The sequence below is a fragment of the Pelobates fuscus genome, chromosome 6 (assembly GCF_036172605.1).
Source record: "Pelobates fuscus isolate aPelFus1 chromosome 6, aPelFus1.pri, whole genome shotgun sequence".
NCBI classification, from domain to species: domain Eukaryota; kingdom Metazoa; phylum Chordata; class Amphibia; order Anura; family Pelobatidae; genus Pelobates; species Pelobates fuscus.
Genome location: NC_086322.1, coordinates 302093647 through 302114104, shown reverse-complemented (window position 1 = coordinate 302114104; position 20458 = coordinate 302093647). Strand labels below are relative to the sequence as shown.

The following is a 20458-nucleotide window of genomic DNA, read 5'->3' as shown; positions in this document are numbered from 1 at the left end:
TCTCCTCTCCCTTCACTTCACACTGCCTTCCTGGCATATCACTTTGCTGCTGGGGGGCAGGAACAACAACCTCTGCCCCCTGTAACTCAGCCTGCCGCTGGGGAGGGAGGACGACACCATCCGCTCCCTGGGGTACACACTGCCGCTGGGGAGAGAGGACGGCACCTTCATCTCCCTGGGACTTGCTCTGCCGCTGGGGATCTGGGCCTGCTGCCCACCATCCCGTTGGGCCCGGTGGAGAGACCTCGGTCCCATCTCCACCTGCCTGTTGTGGGTCCTCACAGGACCAATCTTGTTGGTTCCTCTGCGTCATTAGCAGCATGAGGTATGCCTGTAAATCGTCGTAGACCCGGGGTGCCATCTGCTCCGCTCGGGCTGGTGAGAATAGAGCCATCCTGCTCCTATATTCCCTGGCAAACTCGAATTTCTCCTCCTCCCTCGGAGGTGTTGTAGCAGCTGCGACTCTGTCTCCTTCCATTTTCCTGATTTCCTTTGTAGATAGGGTCGCTGTACGGATACTAGCGTTGCCCTCAATTTGTAATCCAGAAATGGTGTTGTCTGTAGCTGTCCCTCTGGTTGTAGGAACGATCCCGCCGCTTGCCACCAATTGTAACGGACCGTTTCTCTTACAAGAGGATAAAACCCAGTTTAGGCGATAATCCCCTTTCCAGATGCACAGGCAGCTACTGCAAACACCATTCTCCCGACTGGAGACACACGAACACTGAATCCGAGAAACCTTTTAAATTCTCCCAAGCATATGAATGCTGTAGACCATTGAATAGGAACCATACGAATAGGCTTACACTCCTAGCAGTCAACTGGAACAGCATGCAATCAATCCTTCCCCCAATAATGAGACGACACTTCACTTTGAGGGTAAAACAGGAACTCTGGACTGGGACACCCAGCCTGGCTTTTATTTCCAACTCACACATACAGGCCACACCCAGGGGGAGGCATAAACGAACCAATGACATAGATGTTACCTCCCACACATCCCCTCCCCTTAGTGGACACATAATCCCATTATGCATACAGTGTAAAATATACTTTTACACAACTTTCATAACTTTAAAACCATGCATCACATTCACATAAAAATACATATCCACAATCAATCCATTCAGGGGAACAACATATTAAAAAATGGCATGAATCCGACCAGGGATTCAAAAGTTACTAAAAGTATCTTTTGTTCCTTTCTGGCTGGCAGAAAACATCCCCACAATGCACCCTGGTTTCCTCCCTTCTGCCCTGGAGTTAATTGGAGAAGTAATCCAATTATCCAGGACTAGAGGCAGACTCCATTAACCACATGGTTGCAAAACGACATAAAACACTTTAAAATACATAAAGTCACATTTACACATAACACACAGACATTTCACCTATCCCCAGATAGCTGGGATCTGCACGCACAAAACTACCGAATAGCGCGCAGATCCTACTCACACAGTACAATTGCCATGGAGCTAAAGTCTTTCCCATAGTCTTTCATTATATGAATAGGCTCCATGGTATAGCTATCTGGGGTATTACATTCCCATAAAGTCTGGTCCATAGTCCAAAGGCAAGAGGCGGGCAATCAGCCCCCTCCAAGGACACGTGGTGAGGTCGGTTTCGCCACAGTAGTATGTAAAGCTAATAAGCAGGGCTAGGTATTTAGATAGGTGTACACTCACATATTATGGAGCCTAAGTATTGGCTCCAGAAGTAATGTGTGTTGTGGTAGGATCCCCACTCTAGGATATAGAGATGTGGATATTCCTATATATATATATATATATATATATATATATATATATATATATATATATATATATATGAAATTGCCACAATAGTGTGTACTATAAAATAGTGTAAAGCTCAGTAACAGTAATAATGTGCTGTGGGAGGTTAATCTGCTCTCCCAGTCAATGCCTTGGCACTCCAAGCAGGGATACAAATTTGCTAGCACCATGTATAGATAACATTTTATGCTAAATCTAATAAGCAAAAGTTGTTTGGGGAATGACAGTCACCCTTTAAGGGATAAGTTACCCCCGCAGTCAGTGGTGTATTTTGGATTTGTGCTGCCCTAGGCACGACTAAATTCGGGCACCCTCAAAATCTAAATTTGACCCCCCAATTCGTGTCAAGGCCACTTTTTTTGACTGTCAGACACATGCCCACATTGATACATGCACTGACATACACTCATTGACAGATACAGTCATTGGCACACAGAGTCATAAGCACAGACTGTTTAACCAAAACACACTTTCACTGACTGACACACACTGACACACCCACTCACTGACAGGCACACACTCTCAGATACACATAAAATGACATAGACACACTAACACACACTCCCAGGCACACCCATTCTCACAGACACACACTGACAGCTACACTCACTCCCCAGCCTCAGAACACGAGGCAAACAAGGAATTTGTCTGGGAGCTTGGGTGGCATTTTTTGGTGCCCCCCTAAGCAAATGCCTTGTTTGCCTTGTGGTAAATACATCCCCCTGCCTGCAGTGGACTTGAATTTGGCTCGGAACACATCACAGGTTACATACGTGTCATTAGCTCTATGACTTATTTATTTTACTCTAAAATGAGCTTAGTGACCCATTTCTAAGTAGTAATAAAACATACAGTGAGTAGTTTGTATCCATTTTTAAAGAGGTCTCGATTGTCCTGGGTAAACAATTGGAGCCAGGATGAAATGATTGCGGGGACCCACTGAAATAGTATGCTAACTCAGGGATTAACTGGTTCTTTGGTGTTCTGGTATATTATAAATACAGAGCAGCAATCTATGTTGGAGCTATATGGATACAAAATAATATTTATTATATTGGACAGAGCTGTACCCAGTCAGATTGGTAATCTCATCTGAGCTCCTGCTGTACATGAATCTGGTAGATTGGCTGCATGACATTTTGTGGGAGATTTAGAGAAGTGATTCGAACTAGAAATTAAAGCAATCAAAGTGGAATCCAAGAATTTGAAAACAAGAGGTGAATATAGGAGATTTAAGTTTGGGGGGTCCAGTGTTTCCTTGCCATGCCTCGGGCGTAAATGTATAATAGTGCTGTATTTTGTTTTATTCTCCCACCCACCCACATTATTCCCAGGGTGCTCTCTGCAAGTGTATGGCTGAGAGAGTGATTTACTAAAGTAAGAATTGTGGGGAATTCAAAGATAATGTCAGACCTAAAGCCAAAATAGCCGATGTGAAACCCGGTAGAGGAGTAATAACTCAGTGAGCTGATATAACTCTTTCTATTGCATTTAGGAGACCATCCCCACACTTGCAAGTGCTCTCTGTCCTGCTTATCCTGCCTGCCTCCCCCTGTCCGGACATGTTTTGCGATGAGACGTTAGGCAGGGTTTAGCTGTGCACAGTGCAGACTGCTGATCATTGCAGGCCCAGGAATAGTGAAAGGGGGAGTCATGGTCGAAATACTCAACCAAGCTCTGTTCCCTGGCCCCAGCCATCGGGTGCTGTGATTGGTGGATGGGGCGCTTTCCCTGTGTCTGTTTGGACAGACTCTTTGTCACTAGTCCATTGAAAGCCGTGTGGTTTGGTTGAGATTGTGCTCAGTGATTTTGCTGTGTGAAGGATGTGTTTCAAGGAATGGCCAGGATACTTTATTATCTGACTTCCAGATCGATCAGATGCAGGACATGTTTCATACAACATGCTAATGTAGTATATTGTGCACCGTTTCAGTCATATGTTCTGCCAGATTACATGCGATTAAGGTAATCACTAGTATTACTTAATAAAGTACCTGTTTTTAAAAAAATCTGTTTGCCTTTTGCTATTGAAGATTATTTAGGCCATTTATAGTTCTTCTTGAGTTAGATTTCTCTAACCTGTTATACCGTCTCCTTTTAAAATCCTTTGACTCATTAATTATCGCTATTATGCACAGTTTTCATTGCAATTAAAGGATACAATGCCTTTTTTAATGATGTAGGATTTTAATTTTGCGCATTGTTTTCAGAATTCATCCCCAATGCCGTGTCTGGGGAGGTGAAGATGTAGATTTATGGAACCAGCCATATTAAAGGTTAAACTCTACTATATAACTGTGTTATCTCTCTCTGTCCCTCAGATATTCTCACCATGGAACTCAGTGATGCCAATCTGCAGGCTTTAACCGAATATCTGAAGAAAACGCTTGATCCAGATCCTGCTGTAAGGCGCCCAGGTTAGTTATAAGAACCCATGTTATGTTCCCAGAGGCAGACTGTATTGATAGTTTATTTCATAGTGTTACTTGGACGTGCTGTCACTGAATATCTTTTGTTTATGAACGATACTTCTCTTTCCACCAAATAGCTGAGAAGTATCTGGAGTCAGTTGAAGGTAATCAGAACTACCCGTTACTTCTGCTAACACTCATAGGAAGCTCCCAAGATAATGTCATCAAAGTCTGCTCTTCTGTAACTTTCAAAAACTACATCAAAAGGAACTGGAGAATTGTGAGTGTTACGTCGCAGAGGTTAAAGTTTACATTTAAGCAAACCTGTTCTGTTTTCATGCAATGTCCCATTTTATTGCAATTTACACGAGCCCAGCTTAGTATGTGGCTATTACTTCACCCTTAATGCCCAATTTCTGTTTTATTCCTGCGTTTGTAATAAAAATGGCTTTATTCTCCTCTTTCTTAGATTGAAGATGAGCCAAATAAAATTTGTGACCCTGACAGAGTCGCCATCAAAGCAAACATTATAAACTTAATGCTCAGCAGCCCAGAGCAGATACAGAAACAGGTAATATTTTAAACTCTGGGCTTTCAAAGGGTAACACCAACTAGAGATTTTCCCCGAAAACAAGACATCTCCCAAAAATAAACCCTAGTTGAGATCATCGCTTATTCACTAATCTATGCGTGGGTAATTTTCCCTGAACATAGATTTGTGGCATTCCATGCCCTAGTTAACTGGCCTATGTTCGGGGGAATTTTCCCCAAATGTAGACCTGCTTTCTTGCTAATGCTTGCTACCGTTTTCTCCCGAAAATTGACATCCCCGAAAATAAGCCATAGTGCGTTTTTTGTGAGGGGTTTTTGGAGCAGAAATTAATATAATCAATCCGTTTTCCTGGCACTGCAGGTCCCCTCTCCCTCTCCCTCCCACCTCCCACTCCCCGGTTGCTGAAGGGGTGAAAACCCCTTCAGTTACTTACCTGAGACCCCGCCGATGTCCCTCGGTGGTGGCTTCTTCTCGCCGCCGCTCCTCCCTCTAATTACGTTGGCCGGTGGGCGAGACTGATCCTGCCCACCGGCCGGGGAGGCCTAATGCGCATTAGCGCTCCCCATAGGAAAGCATTGTAAATGCATTTTTTTTTTTTAAATTCTTTATTTTAGTTGTGCGCAGAAATAACAAGTAGCCTCAATTCGCCATGACAGCGGCATCAGGGTAAAACGGTAAACAGTTGCATTACAGGTTGTGGCACAGATTAGTCAGGCACATTTTTTTTTTTTAAATGGATATCGTTAGTATAACAGTTTGGTGACTCGTTTTGTTAAGTAGGTTATTAGAAGGTGTATGTCAGGAAAGATTATTCAGAGGAGTGACAAAGTAGTGAATAAACGGTTTCGTTAAAACACTTTGGAAAGGCCTTCAGAGAGGATTGTAAATGCATTTTAATGCTTTCCTATGGGGGAAATGAGCAACGCTGGAGGTCCTCACACAGCGTGAGGACGTCCAGCAACACTCTAGCACAGGTTTCCTGTGCTAGAAACCAGGAAGTGCCCTCTAGTGGCTGTCTAGTAGACAGCCACTAGATGTGGAGTTAACCCTGCAATGTAATTATTGCCGTTTATTAAAAAAAAAAAAAAACTGCAATAATTACACTTGCAGGGTTAAGAGTAGTGGGAGTTGGCACCCAGACCACTCCAATGGGCAGAAGTTGTCTGGAGTGTCCCTTTAATGTCTATGGCATGGGGGTTTATAAGGCATTAACCCCATACAAGCATTAGCCTGTAGTACCCCTTTAAAGTTACACTGCAATAAAATAAAACGTGTAGTTCTACCCCAAAGAAAATAGGCATGTCTTTTGTTTTTCATGGTTTCTTTGGGGTAAATTAAATCCTGGCTTACAATAGCTGCAAATCACAGATTTCCCAATGCAGCTCAATGAGAATTCTTTGCAAGGCAGGTGCTCTGGGCAATTACTGCCTCTTTATCTCCACTGTGCTAACCAACCAGAAAGTTACAGGACCAGCTGTCTGGCAGCCACGAGGTGTAACAAGGTTCAATTATATAGCTGTAGTGCTTTATTCGTCTCTGCGTGTTCCTTTAAGAAAGTAATTGAACAGGAAATCTACACCTAACTAAAATAAATAACGTAATTTCCTAAACGCAGACCTGACGCATCTCTTGCTGAGAAACGTCCCTAACCTCCTGTCTCTCTTTCAGTTAAGCGATGCCATTAGTATCATAGGACGGGAAGATTTCCCACAGAAATGGCCAGATCTACTGACAGAAATGGTGAACCGGTTCCAGAGCGGAGACTTTCATGTAATAAATGGCGTCCTGCACACGGCCCACTCGCTGTTTAAGAGGTACTGTGAATAAACCCTATACAATGTGTGCGTTGCTTTCCAGACTGGCACATTTGTTCTCACTATGCCTGGGATGTGAATATGATCTAAGTACTGTAAAGGGACATTCCAGGCACCAAAACAACTTCATCTAAATGGAGGCAATCTTCTCTCAATGGGTTAAGCTGTTCTCTGTTCTGTATAAACTCCCCAGACTTGTTATTTCTCATGTCTTTTCTCACTTCCAGATATCGGCACGAGTTTAAGTCCACTGAACTGTGGATGGAAATTAAGCTTGTCCTTGATACGTTTGCTGCACCGCTGACCAGTCTCTTTACGGTAAGATCTTCATGGAAATTGACGCGATTAATAAGTGACATATCAGATCGTAGGAATCTTATCTTTCATTTATTTTTTCTTCCTTCTCTTTTAGGCGACCATTGAGCTCTGCAACACCCATGCCAACGATGTCAGTGCTTTGAAGGTTCTCTTTTCCTCCTTGATTCTCATAGCGAAACTCTTCCACAGTTTAAACTTCCAGGTGAATCTCCTCCACCAACCCTCCCCCTCTCATATAATACTGGGCATAGATAGCTCATTTCCCCTTATATTTAATATTAAAGTGTACGATTTATGTGTCTTTGAAGTTAAATAAGGTTTTGTTTCCCGGTTTTCCATTTAAAAGGGAAGCTAAGAAGAACTGGGGATTGGCCTATACATTTTTTTTTCCCCTCCACCATATGTTAAACCATTTTTTTTTTTGCCGGAATTATTGGTTGGATCTGCATGCATAGACAAGGTTTCCATGTGTAATACGAAAGCAAATACAAAACACACAACATCAAGCCCCGCGCTTAAACTCCTCCTACTCTTAGGCAGCGGCAATGGCTATAGTATTCATCAGCCCAAATACATAGAACAAAGAGTTACCTGGCCACTATCCCAAATTCCTATTTACAGTTAAAGAACAGGAGGTTTTTAGTAGGACTCCAGTGGCCATTAAAATGTTTCTCCCATGTGTAATGTCCATTGGTAATTCATGTTTACATTGTACAATGATCCCATAGCAGGTTTAGTGTGACATGGTTTGTCTGTAATTAACTTACTAAGGATCGATGCCTAGCCTGGTGCTTTGATTTTGCATGAACTATCATTTATCTTGTTTTTTTATTATATATTTTTTCCCTCTTTGTAGGATCTCCCAGAATATTTTGAAGACAATATGGAAACATGGATGACGAATTTTCACAACCTGTTAACTCTGGATAATAAGCTGTTACAAACAGATGTACGTTTTTTATTTAAAATGTAGTTTATTCGATCTTGGGTGGGTTTATCTTATTAAAGGGACACTCCAGGCTCCCACACACGTTAGATGCACTGTGTAGGTTAGGTTACAGTTATACTGGGTGGGTTTATATTATTAAAGGGACACTCCAGGCTCCCACACACGTTAGATGAACTGTGTAGGTTAGGTTACAGTTAGTTATACTGGGTGGGTTTATATTATTAAAGGGACACTCCAGGCTCCCACACACATTAGATGCACTGTGTAGGTTAGGTTACAGTTAGTTATACTGGGTGGGTTTATATTTTTTTAAAGGGACACTCCAGGCTCCCACACACGTTAGATGCACTGTGTAGGTTCGGTTACAGTTAGTTATACGTTATACCGGGTGGGTTTATATTATTAAAGGGACACTCCAGGCTCCCACACAAGTTAGGTGCACTGTGTAGGTTAGGTTACAGTTGGTTATACTGGGTGGGTTTATATTATTAAAGGGACACTCCAGGCTCCCACACACGTTAGATGCACTGTGTATGTTAGGTTACAGTTAGTTACACTGGGTGGGTTTATATTATTAAAGGGACACTCCAGGCTCCCACACCCTTTAGGTGCACTGTGTAGGTTAGGTTACAGTTATACTGGGTGGGTTTATATTATTAAAGGGACACTCCAGGCTCCCACATGTTGGGTGCACTGTGTAGGTTAGGTTACAGTTAGTTATACTGGGTGGGTTTATATTATTAAAGGGACACTCCAGGCTCCCACACGTTAGATGCGCTGTGTAGGTTAGGTTACAGTTAGTTATACTGGGTGGGTTTATATTATTAAAGGGACACTCTAGGCTCCCACACACGTTAGGTGCACTGTGTAGGTTAGGTTACAGTTATACTGGGTGGGTTTATATTATTAAAGGGACACTCCAGGCTCCCACACGTTAGATGCGCTGTGTAGGTTAGGTTACAGTTAGTTATACTGGGTGGGTTTATATTATTAAAGGGACACTCTAGGCTCCCACACACGTTAGGTGCACTGTGTAGGTTAGGTTACAGTTATACTGGGTGGGTTTATATTATTAAAGGGACACTCCAGGCTCCCACACACGTTAGGTGCACTGTGTAGGTTAGGTTACAGTTATACTGGGTGGGTTTATATTATTAAAGGGACACTCCAGGCTCCCACACACGTTAGGTGCACTGTGTAGGTTAGGTTACAGTTATACTGGGTGGGTTTATATTATTAAAGGGACACTCGAGGCTACCACACACGTTAGATGCATTGTGTAGGTTAGGTTACAGTTATACTGGGTGGGTTTATATTATTAAAAGGGACACTCCAGGCTCCCACACACATTAGGTGCACTGTGTAGGTTAGGTTACAGTTAGTTATACTGGGTGGGTTTATATTATTAAAGGGACACTCCAGGCTCTCACACACATTAGATGCACTGTGTAGGTTAGGTTACAGTTAGTTATACCGGGTGGGTTTATATTATTAAAGGGACACTCCAGGCTCCCACACACGTTAGGTGCACTGTGTAGGTTAGGTTACAGTTATACTGGGTGGGTTTATATTATTAAAAGGGACACTCCAGGCTCCCACACACATTAGGTGCACTGTGTAGGTTAGGTTACAGTTAGTTATACTGGGTGGGTTTATATTATTAAAAGGGACACTCTAGGCTCCCACACACGTTAGGTGCACTGTGTAGGTTAGGTTACAGTTATACTGGGTGGGTTTATATTATTAAAGGGCACTGTGTCTACAATAAAAAAGCTGACATTTTAATTACAATCCCCAGAAATACATGGAATATATTAAGTATTGCCATAAAGTGTTCAATCTGTATCAAACAAAAAGTGTGACTGGAGAATAGAATGTGACCATAGGGAATGCTACCCAGACATGCCACATGTCAAACTGCTCTGAAGCTTTGTGACATAGTCTCTACTAAATCCTGGCTAACATGGAAATGAACGTCAACATTTGCTGTCCATCTTTGGATCTTCCGAGTAACTTCAAACAAACCCTTTACCACGACATCTCCTGATGGAAATATATTTTTTTCCCTTTTAAAGGATGAGGAAGAGGCAGGGCTGCTTGAGCTGCTCAAATCCCAAATCTGTGACAACGCAGCCTTATATGCACAGAAATATGATGAAGAATTTCAGCCTTACTTGCCCCGGTTTGTTACCGCCATCTGGAATCTGCTGGTCACAACGGGACAAGAGGTGAAATATGATTTGGTAAGTACTCTCGCTTTCAGGATTGTTAAACTGGGAAGTGGCAAGAATTAACCAATTGCATGTTTTATGCAGAAATAGCTGAACTACAACCTAGTCTTCTGTAATAAACTCCAGATTTATTGGGGGCTTTTTCTTTCCTCCCTCCGGTAGCTTGTAAGTAACGCCATCCAATTTCTTGCGTCGGTCTGTGAGAGGCCCCACTATAAGAATCTGTTTGAGGACCCGAACACTCTGACCAGTATTTGTGAAAAAGTCATTGTTCCCAACATGGAATTTAGAGGTAAGAAACGGCCCATCCTTTTCTAACCGCACCTTTTAAACCTAAAAAATAGAAATGTTTTGACATCAAACGAGTAAACGGAGTCGTATTAAACGAAAACCGTTCCCCTCTGACTCCCCCCCCTTCCCCTTTACACACTATATACATTGGTCTTATTCCCAGCCCTTTTGACAGTTTGTCCTTTACTGAACTGCAAATTAGAGCTGTGATTGGTTTAGCTAATGATAACGTTTCCTGTATTACTACTTCTGAATACGGTTTTGTTATCTTTTACTATTTATTTTTTGTTAATATATAAAGTGCCAGCATATGCTATGATACTTTATATCACAAAAACTGACAATTTCCATTTACCTAAAAGATAAGAACCGATACTATTTACATTGTATCGGTATCGGTGGCGGCCATTTTCACCCAAAATTGGCCTTGCATGTAAACCTTTCTATGTTGTCAGCCATGACACCTCAGGGATACACTCTGAATTTCCTGGTATGTCCTTGAATAAGCGTTACAACTGTTTTAAGACCTGTATGTATGACTTCACTATTAAATCCTTTTGGATACCAATGGCAGTCATTCAGCCAACCGGAAGCTACCTATATCCGTTTCGTCCATCCTTATTTTGTGTGGTGTCCTCTGAGATAGCTGAAGTAGATTGCTACGTTGATTCTGTGAAACATGATGGCAGACGTCATGTTATGAGCTCCTTCCTATGGAAGTGCAGTTTTAATAAAGGTGTTTTGTGATCATAGATCTGCTCGTTGCTACCGTCAGCCTCTCTCTGCTGTACAGGTTTAGAATCTTGCAATGGGAGTCTATTGCTAATTTTTTATGGATTCTGTGTTTACCTTCCTGAATCTACACATGTGATTTGCAATGACTGGTTCGGTTAAATTTGTACAGTGTGTTTTCCCTATCGATTTTATTAAGAACAAACCCTGCTTCTTTGTGCTAGGAATCTGTAAATTCTGGATCCAGCCTCTTGCCGTTGTTTATTCCATGTTTGTCTTGTAGCTGCTGATGAAGAAGCTTTTGAAGATAATTCCGAGGAGTATATTCGAAGAGATTTGGAGGGGTCAGGTAATGCCCGAGAAATAATACAATGTCTGCATGTTCTCTAATATAGGACATGGGTTTTCCCACCGTGATGTGGGCATTTTATATTTTATTTTGTAGCTATTGGAGCCTTTTTATTTTTTTGTTTTTCTTTCTTTTGTTGTCTTAATTGTTTTTCGCTCTTGTGGGGAGAGTGGTGCTTTCTAAGCAGCTTACACTCGTCCACTGCAGAGATTCAATTTTTCTACTAAATAACGCTTGCCCCGTTCCAACAATGCAGCAGTGGGCCACAGTCCCAATGAAACTTTGCCATTTGAAAATACTGCAAAAGTTCCCTCTGGTATTCCAGCTTTCTGGGAGGGTGTATGGCCATTCTGTGACATGCGCAATAAATACTTTTATTATATAAACCCACTAACTGTAAATCCACGACCATCTTTAAAATAAAATCACACGATTCAACATAAACCATTTTTCCTCCTGCAGACATTGACACAAGACGCCGGGCAGCCTGTGATCTAGTGCGTGGTTTGTGCAAGTTTTTTGAGGCCCCTGTAACCAACATCTTCTCCGGTTATGTGAGCTCCATGCTCCAGGAGTACGCCAAAAACCCCTCAATAAACTGGAAGCACAAGGATGCTGCAATTTTTCTGGTCACCTCCTTGGCCTCCAAGGCTCAGACGCAAAAGGTAGGCATTATGGGAAAAGTAGATAAATAGAAATAAATGGTACAATTCTATGAATATGTATTGATGACACTTATCTAATCACCATTCTGGCAGTGTGCAGCTAATCAAAGTTTAACAGTGAAAACTCCTAAATACATTACAAATCACTCTGTTTCTTTTGACAGCATGGGATAACACAGGCTAATGAACTGGTCAATCTCACAGAATTTTTTGTCAACCACATCCTTCCAGATTTAAAGTCCCCAAACGGTAAGTATACATTCTGAAATTGCTGCACTAGTTCTGTAAGCTGTGTATAATACTCATTCGTATTAAATAGTTTTATAATCCCATACAGCTTGGGTGAAAATTTCTTCTCTGCTGTGTTAATAATGCACAGATCACCTTTGTGCACCCTGTGGGCCTTAAAGGGACACTCCAGGCTCCTAAAGCATTTTACAAAAAAATGTCAGGCAACTGGTCCTGTTGCTTCCTGGTTTATTTAGCTCAGTGGAACTAAACTAAAGAGGCAACAATTGCCCAGAGCACCTGCCTTGCAAAGACTTCTCATTGAACTGCATTTTATATTCTTTATTTTGTCGTGCATAGATAAAACATATTACATTTACGCCAGCGAATGCCACAACAGCTTTCCGCCAGAGTTTACATGTTCAGACAGTTGTTTGGCATGGATAAACAGTGCACTTTTTTTTTATTTAAGGAGAAGCAAGCTTATAAAACAGGAGTAGGGGATCTGTCTAGGGCCGTGTTAGGTACTATGGTGATGCATATCATATATTACGTTCAGGTTGTAAGAAAACACAGGCTAGGTGGATACGGGCGCTAGACATTGCTTATGGTAGGGAGGCCACCCAGTCTTTTAGTAGCTAGGTGCCAAGTACTAGTGGGGTCAGGTGGCTTAGGAGGCTTTGCGGTATAGGCAGAAAACAGATTATTAAATCACATGCTGTAACTATATATCCGTGTTGTGTGTGTGAGAGGGAACTGCAGGGTTTTTCTCTGACATGTTCAGTATCCCCTTGTACATGTCCCACTCAGCCTATGCCCTTAGTGGGCAAACAAGGTCCAGACCTATTTGCAGGGTAGCATTTTTGCACCAGCCTGCCTCCACGGCTCCTTGCGTCAGTGGGGACTGGTACCCAGCATCCGCCGGTTGTCCTCTCTGTGCGAGCTTGAGCATCGTAGGGCCGGTTCTGTGGGGTCCACTGGGACTGGAGCTGGAGTGGGTTGCGTGTGGTTCTCCGCTGGGTTCGTGTTTGAGGCGCGGCTGTCAGCCGCCGTCTGCACCCGAGTGTGGTCTCCTGCCGCCGCGGGTGTCGGCAATGCCTTCTCTCACGGCCCTTCATTTTCTTGTGCCGAGGTTGCTTGTGCGGTTTGGTCTGCCGCCATGTTGAGGCCTGTCTGGTAGCCTTGACTTGCGTGATGTTCAAGATTGGAGGCAACTGCTTGACTTGTTGGCTGCTTGTCTGCTGCGTGGTTAGCGATTGTGCTCTGCCCTCCAGCTTACGCCAGAAATTGGCGAACAGTGCATCTAGTTTCTGCAGGATGTCGGGCTCAGGGTCAGTGCTGTCGGGGAGACACGTGGCGTCCGCCATGACGGCTGGTGCGCCCGGTAGCTGGCAGTGTGGTGATGCTGCACCCTGCGTTCCCTTCAGTTTTGGATGGCCTCCTTGGGATGGACCGCGATCACCCCCGACGGTCTGGGGGGGGGGGGGGGGGGGAGTATCGGGGTTGTTACTCGGCTGGAGTCTGCTTCCCACAGTGCCGGGCCTGGAGATCGGCCGCCTCTCCCGTCCGACACTTGCTAGGCCTTGTATTGCGGTGCTTGTCGCCTGTGTGCATCGGGTGCCTTATATGCCGGCGTGTTGCTTCCCAGCCCCTTCGTGGGTCATATAAGTTGAGTGCTGTCGCTTTGTTCAGGGTTATTTGGCTTGGTGGTGCCATTAATCGCTCTGCTTGTGTAGGAGCTCTGCTCAGGCACGTCTGTCCTCCATGCGAGACAGGCCCCGCCCCCCTGAACTGCATTTTAAGTCTGTGATTGGACAGCATAATTAAATGCATGTATGATTATATTGTGGGGTAATTCTACAAAACAGGTCATATCTATGCTTTTTTATTTTATTGGGGTGGGGAGGGTGGCGGCAGTGGAGTGTCCCTTTAATGTCAGACAGAACCAGAACATACATGTGGCAGTCTCCTTGAGATTAATGGCAGTAACTCCTGAACAGCACCTGCCGCCGTTTTAATTTCAGCAACTGAAATGTCTACCACCAGGGAATGCCCCGATCTGTCTCTTTACTAAAGTAGTTCCCTTAACCCATTAACTTTTAGACTAATCTAAACCTAAAATATCATGCAATCAAATATATACATAATAGCAAACCATTTATTATTTGAAAATTAAAAATGAGTGTGTAGTCCTACATTTGTGGACACACAGTCACACATGTAAATACAGGCAGGCATACATTCAGGCACAGGTCCAACGGCATCAGTGTATCTGAGTTCTGGGCAACTTTCCGAATGTATTGTCTGTCTGTGCACGTGTGACTAGTTCTGAATACTGTGTGTGTATTGTGACTGAAGGTGTGTGTATTGTGACTGACGGTGTGTGTATTGTGACTGACGGTGTGTGTATTGTGACTGACGGTGTGTGTATTGTGACTGACGGTGTGTGTATTGTGACTGACGGTGTGTGTATTGTGACTGACGGTGCGTGTATTGTGACTGACGGTGCGTGTATTGTGACTGACGGTGCGTGTATTGTGACTGACGGTGCGTGTATTGTGACTGACGGTGCGTGTATTGTGACTGACGGTGCGTGTATTGTGACTGACGGTGCGTGTATTGTGACTGACGGTGCGTGTATTGTGACTGACGGTGCGTGTATTGTGACTGACGGTGCGTGTATTGTGACTGACGGTGCGTGTATTGTGACTGACGGTGCGTGTATTGTGACTGACGGTGCGTGTATTGTGACTGACGGTGCGTGTGTGTGTGTGTGTATTGTGACTGACGGTGCGTGTGTGTGTGTGTGTATTGTGACTGACGGTGTGTGTGTGTAGTCCTACATTTGTGGACACACACAGTTAAATACAGACAGGCATACATTCAGGCACAGGTCCAACGGCATCAGTGTACCTGTTGGGTGCGCTAGGTATTTGGGTTCTGGGCGATGGGTAACTTTCCAAATGTATTGTCTGTGCACGTGTGACTAGTTCTGAATACTGTGTGTGTATTGTGACTGACGGTGAGTGTGTGAAGTTTAATTCCTGTTGGAATGAGCCATTATTAGGATGACTTGGTAAAAAAAATAAAAAATTCCATTTCAATATTCATTTATTTGTTTGTTGTCTGAAGTCTGCATGTTTCTGTTTTTATTCAATTAGTGAACGAGTATCCGGTTCTAAAGGCAGACGGGATGAAGTATGTTATGTTCTTCAGAAGTCAAGTAAGTGGTTTGCCTCTCCGTGCATTTTACCACCTATATCCCTGTGTAATTATATCACAAATTTCTCAGAGTAATTGAAACCCAGGAAAGGATGGTGAAGAACACAGACCTAAATCTTGTCCTATTAATTATACATTAAATTTCACATGATTGTGGCTTAATGTGCAGTTACTGTCATACCTTGCGTCTTGTAATCTGTCTTCCATAAATTAACCCCTCAGCAGCCAGGACACGGTCTCCCATTAGATCAGTTTTGTTGTATATTAATGTACTGAATCCGATTAGAATCCCATTAATGTACTGAATCGAAGACTGGGGCGGGTTTGATAGACGTCCATTTAGGGAGTTTGTTCTAGTAGTTGAAATTGCTTTTTCTCGGTCACAGATTCCTAAGGAGCATGTTCTGTCTGCAGTTCCTCTGCTAATCGGCCATCTCCAAGCGGAGAGCATTGTTGTTCACACTTATGCTGCCCACGCCCTGGAGCGACTGTTCACCATGAGAGGAGGGGCGGCCAACACGACTCTGTAAGTTATGGTGTATTACCGTGATACGCTATTGGAGTCACTTCATGGTATGCTGTGGCAATATGGTACAGCCGACCGGTGAGGACTGAATACCGTATGTACTTGGGATTCCTCTTGTAATGTCTCTCACAATTATAAAACACTGCAGACACATTCTGCTTTCTAGTTTAAGAACGTGTAGATAGTAGAAGCTACACTGATTGTGTAAACTGATAAATGAATATATTTCTGGAGACTTCAGATACATTTGTATCACCTGATCCCTCATTTCAGTCTAATGAAGTTCCCCTTCCTCTTTGCCTTCCAAATCTTTGTAATAAAAGGCTGGGAGGGTTGTTATGGGAGGCTTTGAATAACTGTTGACCCACTTTGAATTGTAACTGGTTATTTTACCAATTCGGCACCTCCAAAAGGGTCAATGGTGATTTGGTGAGACAGAATCCTCCTGTGCGCAGTCTTAAAGCAATGTGCTCAGACCATGCAGGTATCACGACAGGTAATCGTGTAGGGAGAATTCCTCATTATGAAGCCTACAGATCAGGGATTCCCATTTCGATCTAGAGTTTGTGATTTGACACTACAGTAGTTATGGTGCTTGGAGTGCGCCTTTAATATGAATTGTATGCTATTCTGTCAGTCATAAATTTGGCTACTTGGATCATTGACATCAAGGTATAAATTACAAATATGGCTGCATGCCAACATGGTCCTCCAACATACAGCCTCACACTCGGCATTGTGGGATTGGGCTGTGACCAGGATGTAGCAGAATTTAGGAATATTATCACTTATTGTACACAGTCATTGTTATTGTTCACGTGAGGCTATCCTTGCCGTCCGCTTTAAAATATGTGCACAAACTGACCTGTGAATCGAAAAACCAACCGCAAATTTCAGGCCAAGAATAACTAGTGATAACTTGTGACATTTACACTGAATTTTACGTTAAATTTTTTCAGAAATATAAAATTTTTCTTTCCGTCCTCAGTATCACCGTGGCAGAAATGTTGCCTTATGTAGAAGTCCTGCTGGCTAACTTGTTCAAAGCTCTCTCCTTACCGGGCTCGTCAGAAAACGAATACATTATGAAAGGTACAATTCTAATTATCGGCATGTAACATTTATATAAACATTATGAAAGGTACAATTCGAATTATCGGCATGTAATATTGATATATGTGTATACATTTTTATTTATTTTTCTTTGACATGGACCCTATAATTATGTGTCAGAACAATGTGAGGTGAAAGTGTAGTAATTCCCTCCCCGTCCCAGAATGCCAATTGTTTATATATTTTCTCCATGTAACTGTAACTTGTGTGTTAACCCACTGATATGACTGTTGGCATGATCGTAAAAGGAAGGGCAGTCACAGAAATCAAACTGTGTTGTTCTTATTTAGTAAATGAGAAGTAAAGTGTTTATGGTTCTTTAATCTATTTTGTTTATATTGTTTCTCTCTGTGTTCCTGGTTTAATTCGTACATGAAGCAGGAATCCTTTCATTTCCTCTGCGTGTTTAAGGTTTTGTTGGCTGTCTCTCGGTTATTGAGTGAGATAAATGGATCCAAAATGTTCAGTTGCCGTATAACAGGCATGACTGAGGTGTGAAAACTCTTGACCGGTTCTGTTGGACAATGAATAAATCAATTAAATTAGCAGTTTAGCTTTAAATGTAACTTCCTTCCTTGTTTATGTGCCATGTAAAGCCATAGACCAAACAATCAGTCTATTGCTGGTGTGTGATTTTTATTGTTTACACCGACGTTGGCTTTTTATTTATTTTATTTTTCCTGTTGTGCAGCCATTATGAGAAGCTTTTCACTCCTCCAAGAGGCGATAATTCCGTATATTCCCAGCGTGATAAGTCAGCTGACACAGAAGTTGCTCTCCGTTAGCAAGGTACGTTATTTTATGTTCCCTAGGATTGGTCAAAGGCGCCTCTTCTCTGGAAACTGGTACCGCCCCAAAAACCAATGCTGGTCAGTCATCAGAAATAAGACCTTGTGCCTGAATAGTCTTTTTATTTATTTTACTTGTTCTTCGTGTGACAGTAACTTCTCTTCAGAGTTGATTTTTTAATGTTTGTTTTTTTGTTTCTCTCTCTCTCTCTCATTAGAACCCAAGCAAACCTCACTTCAATCACTACTTGTTTGAGTCGATTTGTCTGTCTGTCCGGATCACATGCAAAGCAAACCCTGCGACCGTGGGGAGTTTCGAGCAGGCGTTGTTCATTGTTTTTACGGAGATTTTGCAGAATGACGTGCAGGGTAAGGCACACTCTGATTGCTGTAAATAACGTGTGTTGTATCCGCAGTATGATGACTTATTATTATTACACCATATAATCCCAGCCCTTTATATTCTATGCCTGGGACAGACCAGCAGGATTGTGATTGTTACCAATAGTTCTCCATTCTTTAATCTTCCTATAAAGCAGCAAGCAGTGATTTACTGTGTAGCTGGGGCAGAACATACATTTCTTTTAACAAACCTTTTCCTTTCGGGAGTAAGCACCTTAATAGCATTTGTTAATGTGAGGTAATGAGCTGCTGTCACTAGCAGAGAAGTGACGGCTCCTTGTTGTGTTTTGTTTCCTGACTGACACTTTGTTACTGGTTTGTCAATCTAGAGTTTATTCCGTATGTGTTTCAAGTCATGTCGTTACTGCTGGAAATGCACAAGAATGAGATCCCAGACTCGTACATGGCACTGTTCCCCCACCTTCTGCAGCCCATATTGTGGGAGCGGACCGGTAATATCCCCCCTCTGGTCAGACTGTTACAAGCTTACCTGGAAAGAGGCGCAAGTACGATAGCCACTAATGCAGCGGATAAAATCGTAAGTTATCATTTAAAACCTCTGTACGCTTAAATGTACACCTTTTCATATTAAAACTACCTGTCATATTTTTTCTCTTTCTTTTGTAACAAAAGGAATTCCCAGGACTGGAGGGAATGAACGTAAAGGGTAATACGAACCATTGTAACCGCTACAGTCACTGTAGTGTTGATGGTGCCAGGAGTACCCAGTCACAGCTCCCTGGTAATGGGGAAAACGTTTACTGTTTGTCCTCTTACCTCTTTGAAAGCAGATTTGACATCCAGCTGACTCTATCGCTCATTGATTGGCTTAGAGCATCAGCTGACTACTCTCTGCCAATCAATAAGAGTCTGTACTAGGAAAAGCTTTTAATAACCACAAATAATGAACTTTGAGATGGGTTAATGTCTACATTTTGAATTCATTTTCTATAATTAAATTAGGTCACAGGAATATTTGATCTATTTATTTATTTTTGCACTGGGGGGGGGGGGGGGGGTGTTATGGGTTTGATCTCGCCACAATCTTTGTAACCTAGTTACATGCTCTTGGATGGATATCCTCCAGAGCAGAACCAGATTCATGCTGATGAGACCAACAAGATTAAAACTGCCGTCCATGGCTGGTTTCTGGTCATTGGTCCTTTTGCATCACATCCCATACTTTTGATTAAAATGCTACAACAGTCCATTGCTAAGGGTATCAGCAGAAATCCTGTATGAAGTCTGAAACACAATGTAGTATCTGGAGATTTTCTTTTTGTTTGCCTTATCGTTGTGGGATTGCTGGTCCTGCTCTGGAGCACCGGTGGCTGCTATCTCCATTATTGAAACACAATGTATGTCTGATCATTTGCATGTCACGTTGGGAATTCTGGGATAGTTATGGAAACATGATTTGTTGAGTTTATGTGCCCAAGGCGGACTTCTCAAAGTGTGTGCGTATATATATATTTTTTATCTGGGATGAGTTTATTAAAGGGCAGTAACACGTTTAGAGCTATTCTGCATGTGGAGTATTGCCAAGTTAAACAAACCAGGAATTTTATTTCTCTTCTATAACAAAGTCTTGGGCTTTGTGCTAATGCATCGGAGATGTTTGAAAATGTTCACAGATTTTTTGTTCTCTATTTTAGCCCGGTTTACTTGGTGTTTTCCAAAAGCTGATTGCATCGAGAGCGAATGACCATCAGGGATTTTATTTGCTGAATAGCATCATTGAACATTTGCCAGTGTAAGTATAAATATTTCATTTTGTTTATATTTGTGTTGCCTATCCTGTGTTTTAACTGAAACCTTGCTTTTCTTTGGTAGAGAATAACGTTTTTAAATACACCCAATGCTATGCTTGCTTCTCTCATGAATATTGACATGCGCTGCACTGTTTCATATTTGTCAGTGATTGCTGTTTGTCTTTTCCATGATCTATCCTTAAACACCCGTGATGTTCTTTAACCCCTTAAGGACCAAACTTCTGGAATAAAAGGGAATCATGACATGTCACACATGCCATGTGTCCTTAAGGGGTTAAGTGCTAAAAGGGACACTCAAGGC

At 42.5% G+C, this 20458-nt stretch overlaps 1 protein-coding gene across 2 annotated transcripts in view; it reads left to right on the top strand.

The window, feature by feature from the left end:
* Positions 1 to 20458, top strand: part of CSE1L (chromosome segregation 1 like) — a 34434-nt gene that overhangs the window by 10272 nt on the left and 3704 nt on the right. Inside the window, exons 1-20 of one of the 2 annotated variants that reach the window (XM_063459656.1) lie at positions 3573 to 3758; positions 4115 to 4210; positions 4342 to 4484; positions 4674 to 4775; positions 6426 to 6571; positions 6799 to 6889; positions 6984 to 7091; positions 7746 to 7838; positions 9914 to 10081; positions 10232 to 10361; positions 11376 to 11441; positions 11904 to 12106; positions 12271 to 12355; positions 15496 to 15557; positions 15943 to 16082; positions 17071 to 17174; positions 17887 to 17984; positions 18202 to 18352; positions 18715 to 18923; positions 20041 to 20138. In XM_063459656.1, the coding sequence (XP_063315726.1) occupies positions 4126 to 4210; positions 4342 to 4484; positions 4674 to 4775; positions 6426 to 6571; positions 6799 to 6889; positions 6984 to 7091; positions 7746 to 7838; positions 9914 to 10081; positions 10232 to 10361; positions 11376 to 11441; positions 11904 to 12106; positions 12271 to 12355; positions 15496 to 15557; positions 15943 to 16082; positions 17071 to 17174; positions 17887 to 17984; positions 18202 to 18352; positions 18715 to 18923; positions 20041 to 20138 (2282 nt within the window). In that variant the 5' untranslated portion in view covers positions 3573 to 3758; positions 4115 to 4125. Of the gene's footprint in view, positions 1 to 3572; positions 3759 to 4114; positions 4211 to 4341; positions 4485 to 4673; positions 4776 to 6425; positions 6572 to 6798; positions 6890 to 6983; positions 7092 to 7745; positions 7839 to 9913; positions 10082 to 10231; positions 10362 to 11375; positions 11442 to 11903; positions 12107 to 12270; positions 12356 to 15495; positions 15558 to 15942; positions 16083 to 17070; positions 17175 to 17886; positions 17985 to 18201; positions 18353 to 18714; positions 18924 to 20040; positions 20139 to 20458 lie in introns of those variants that run through there. The other variant, XM_063459657.1, reaches the window with a different exon arrangement.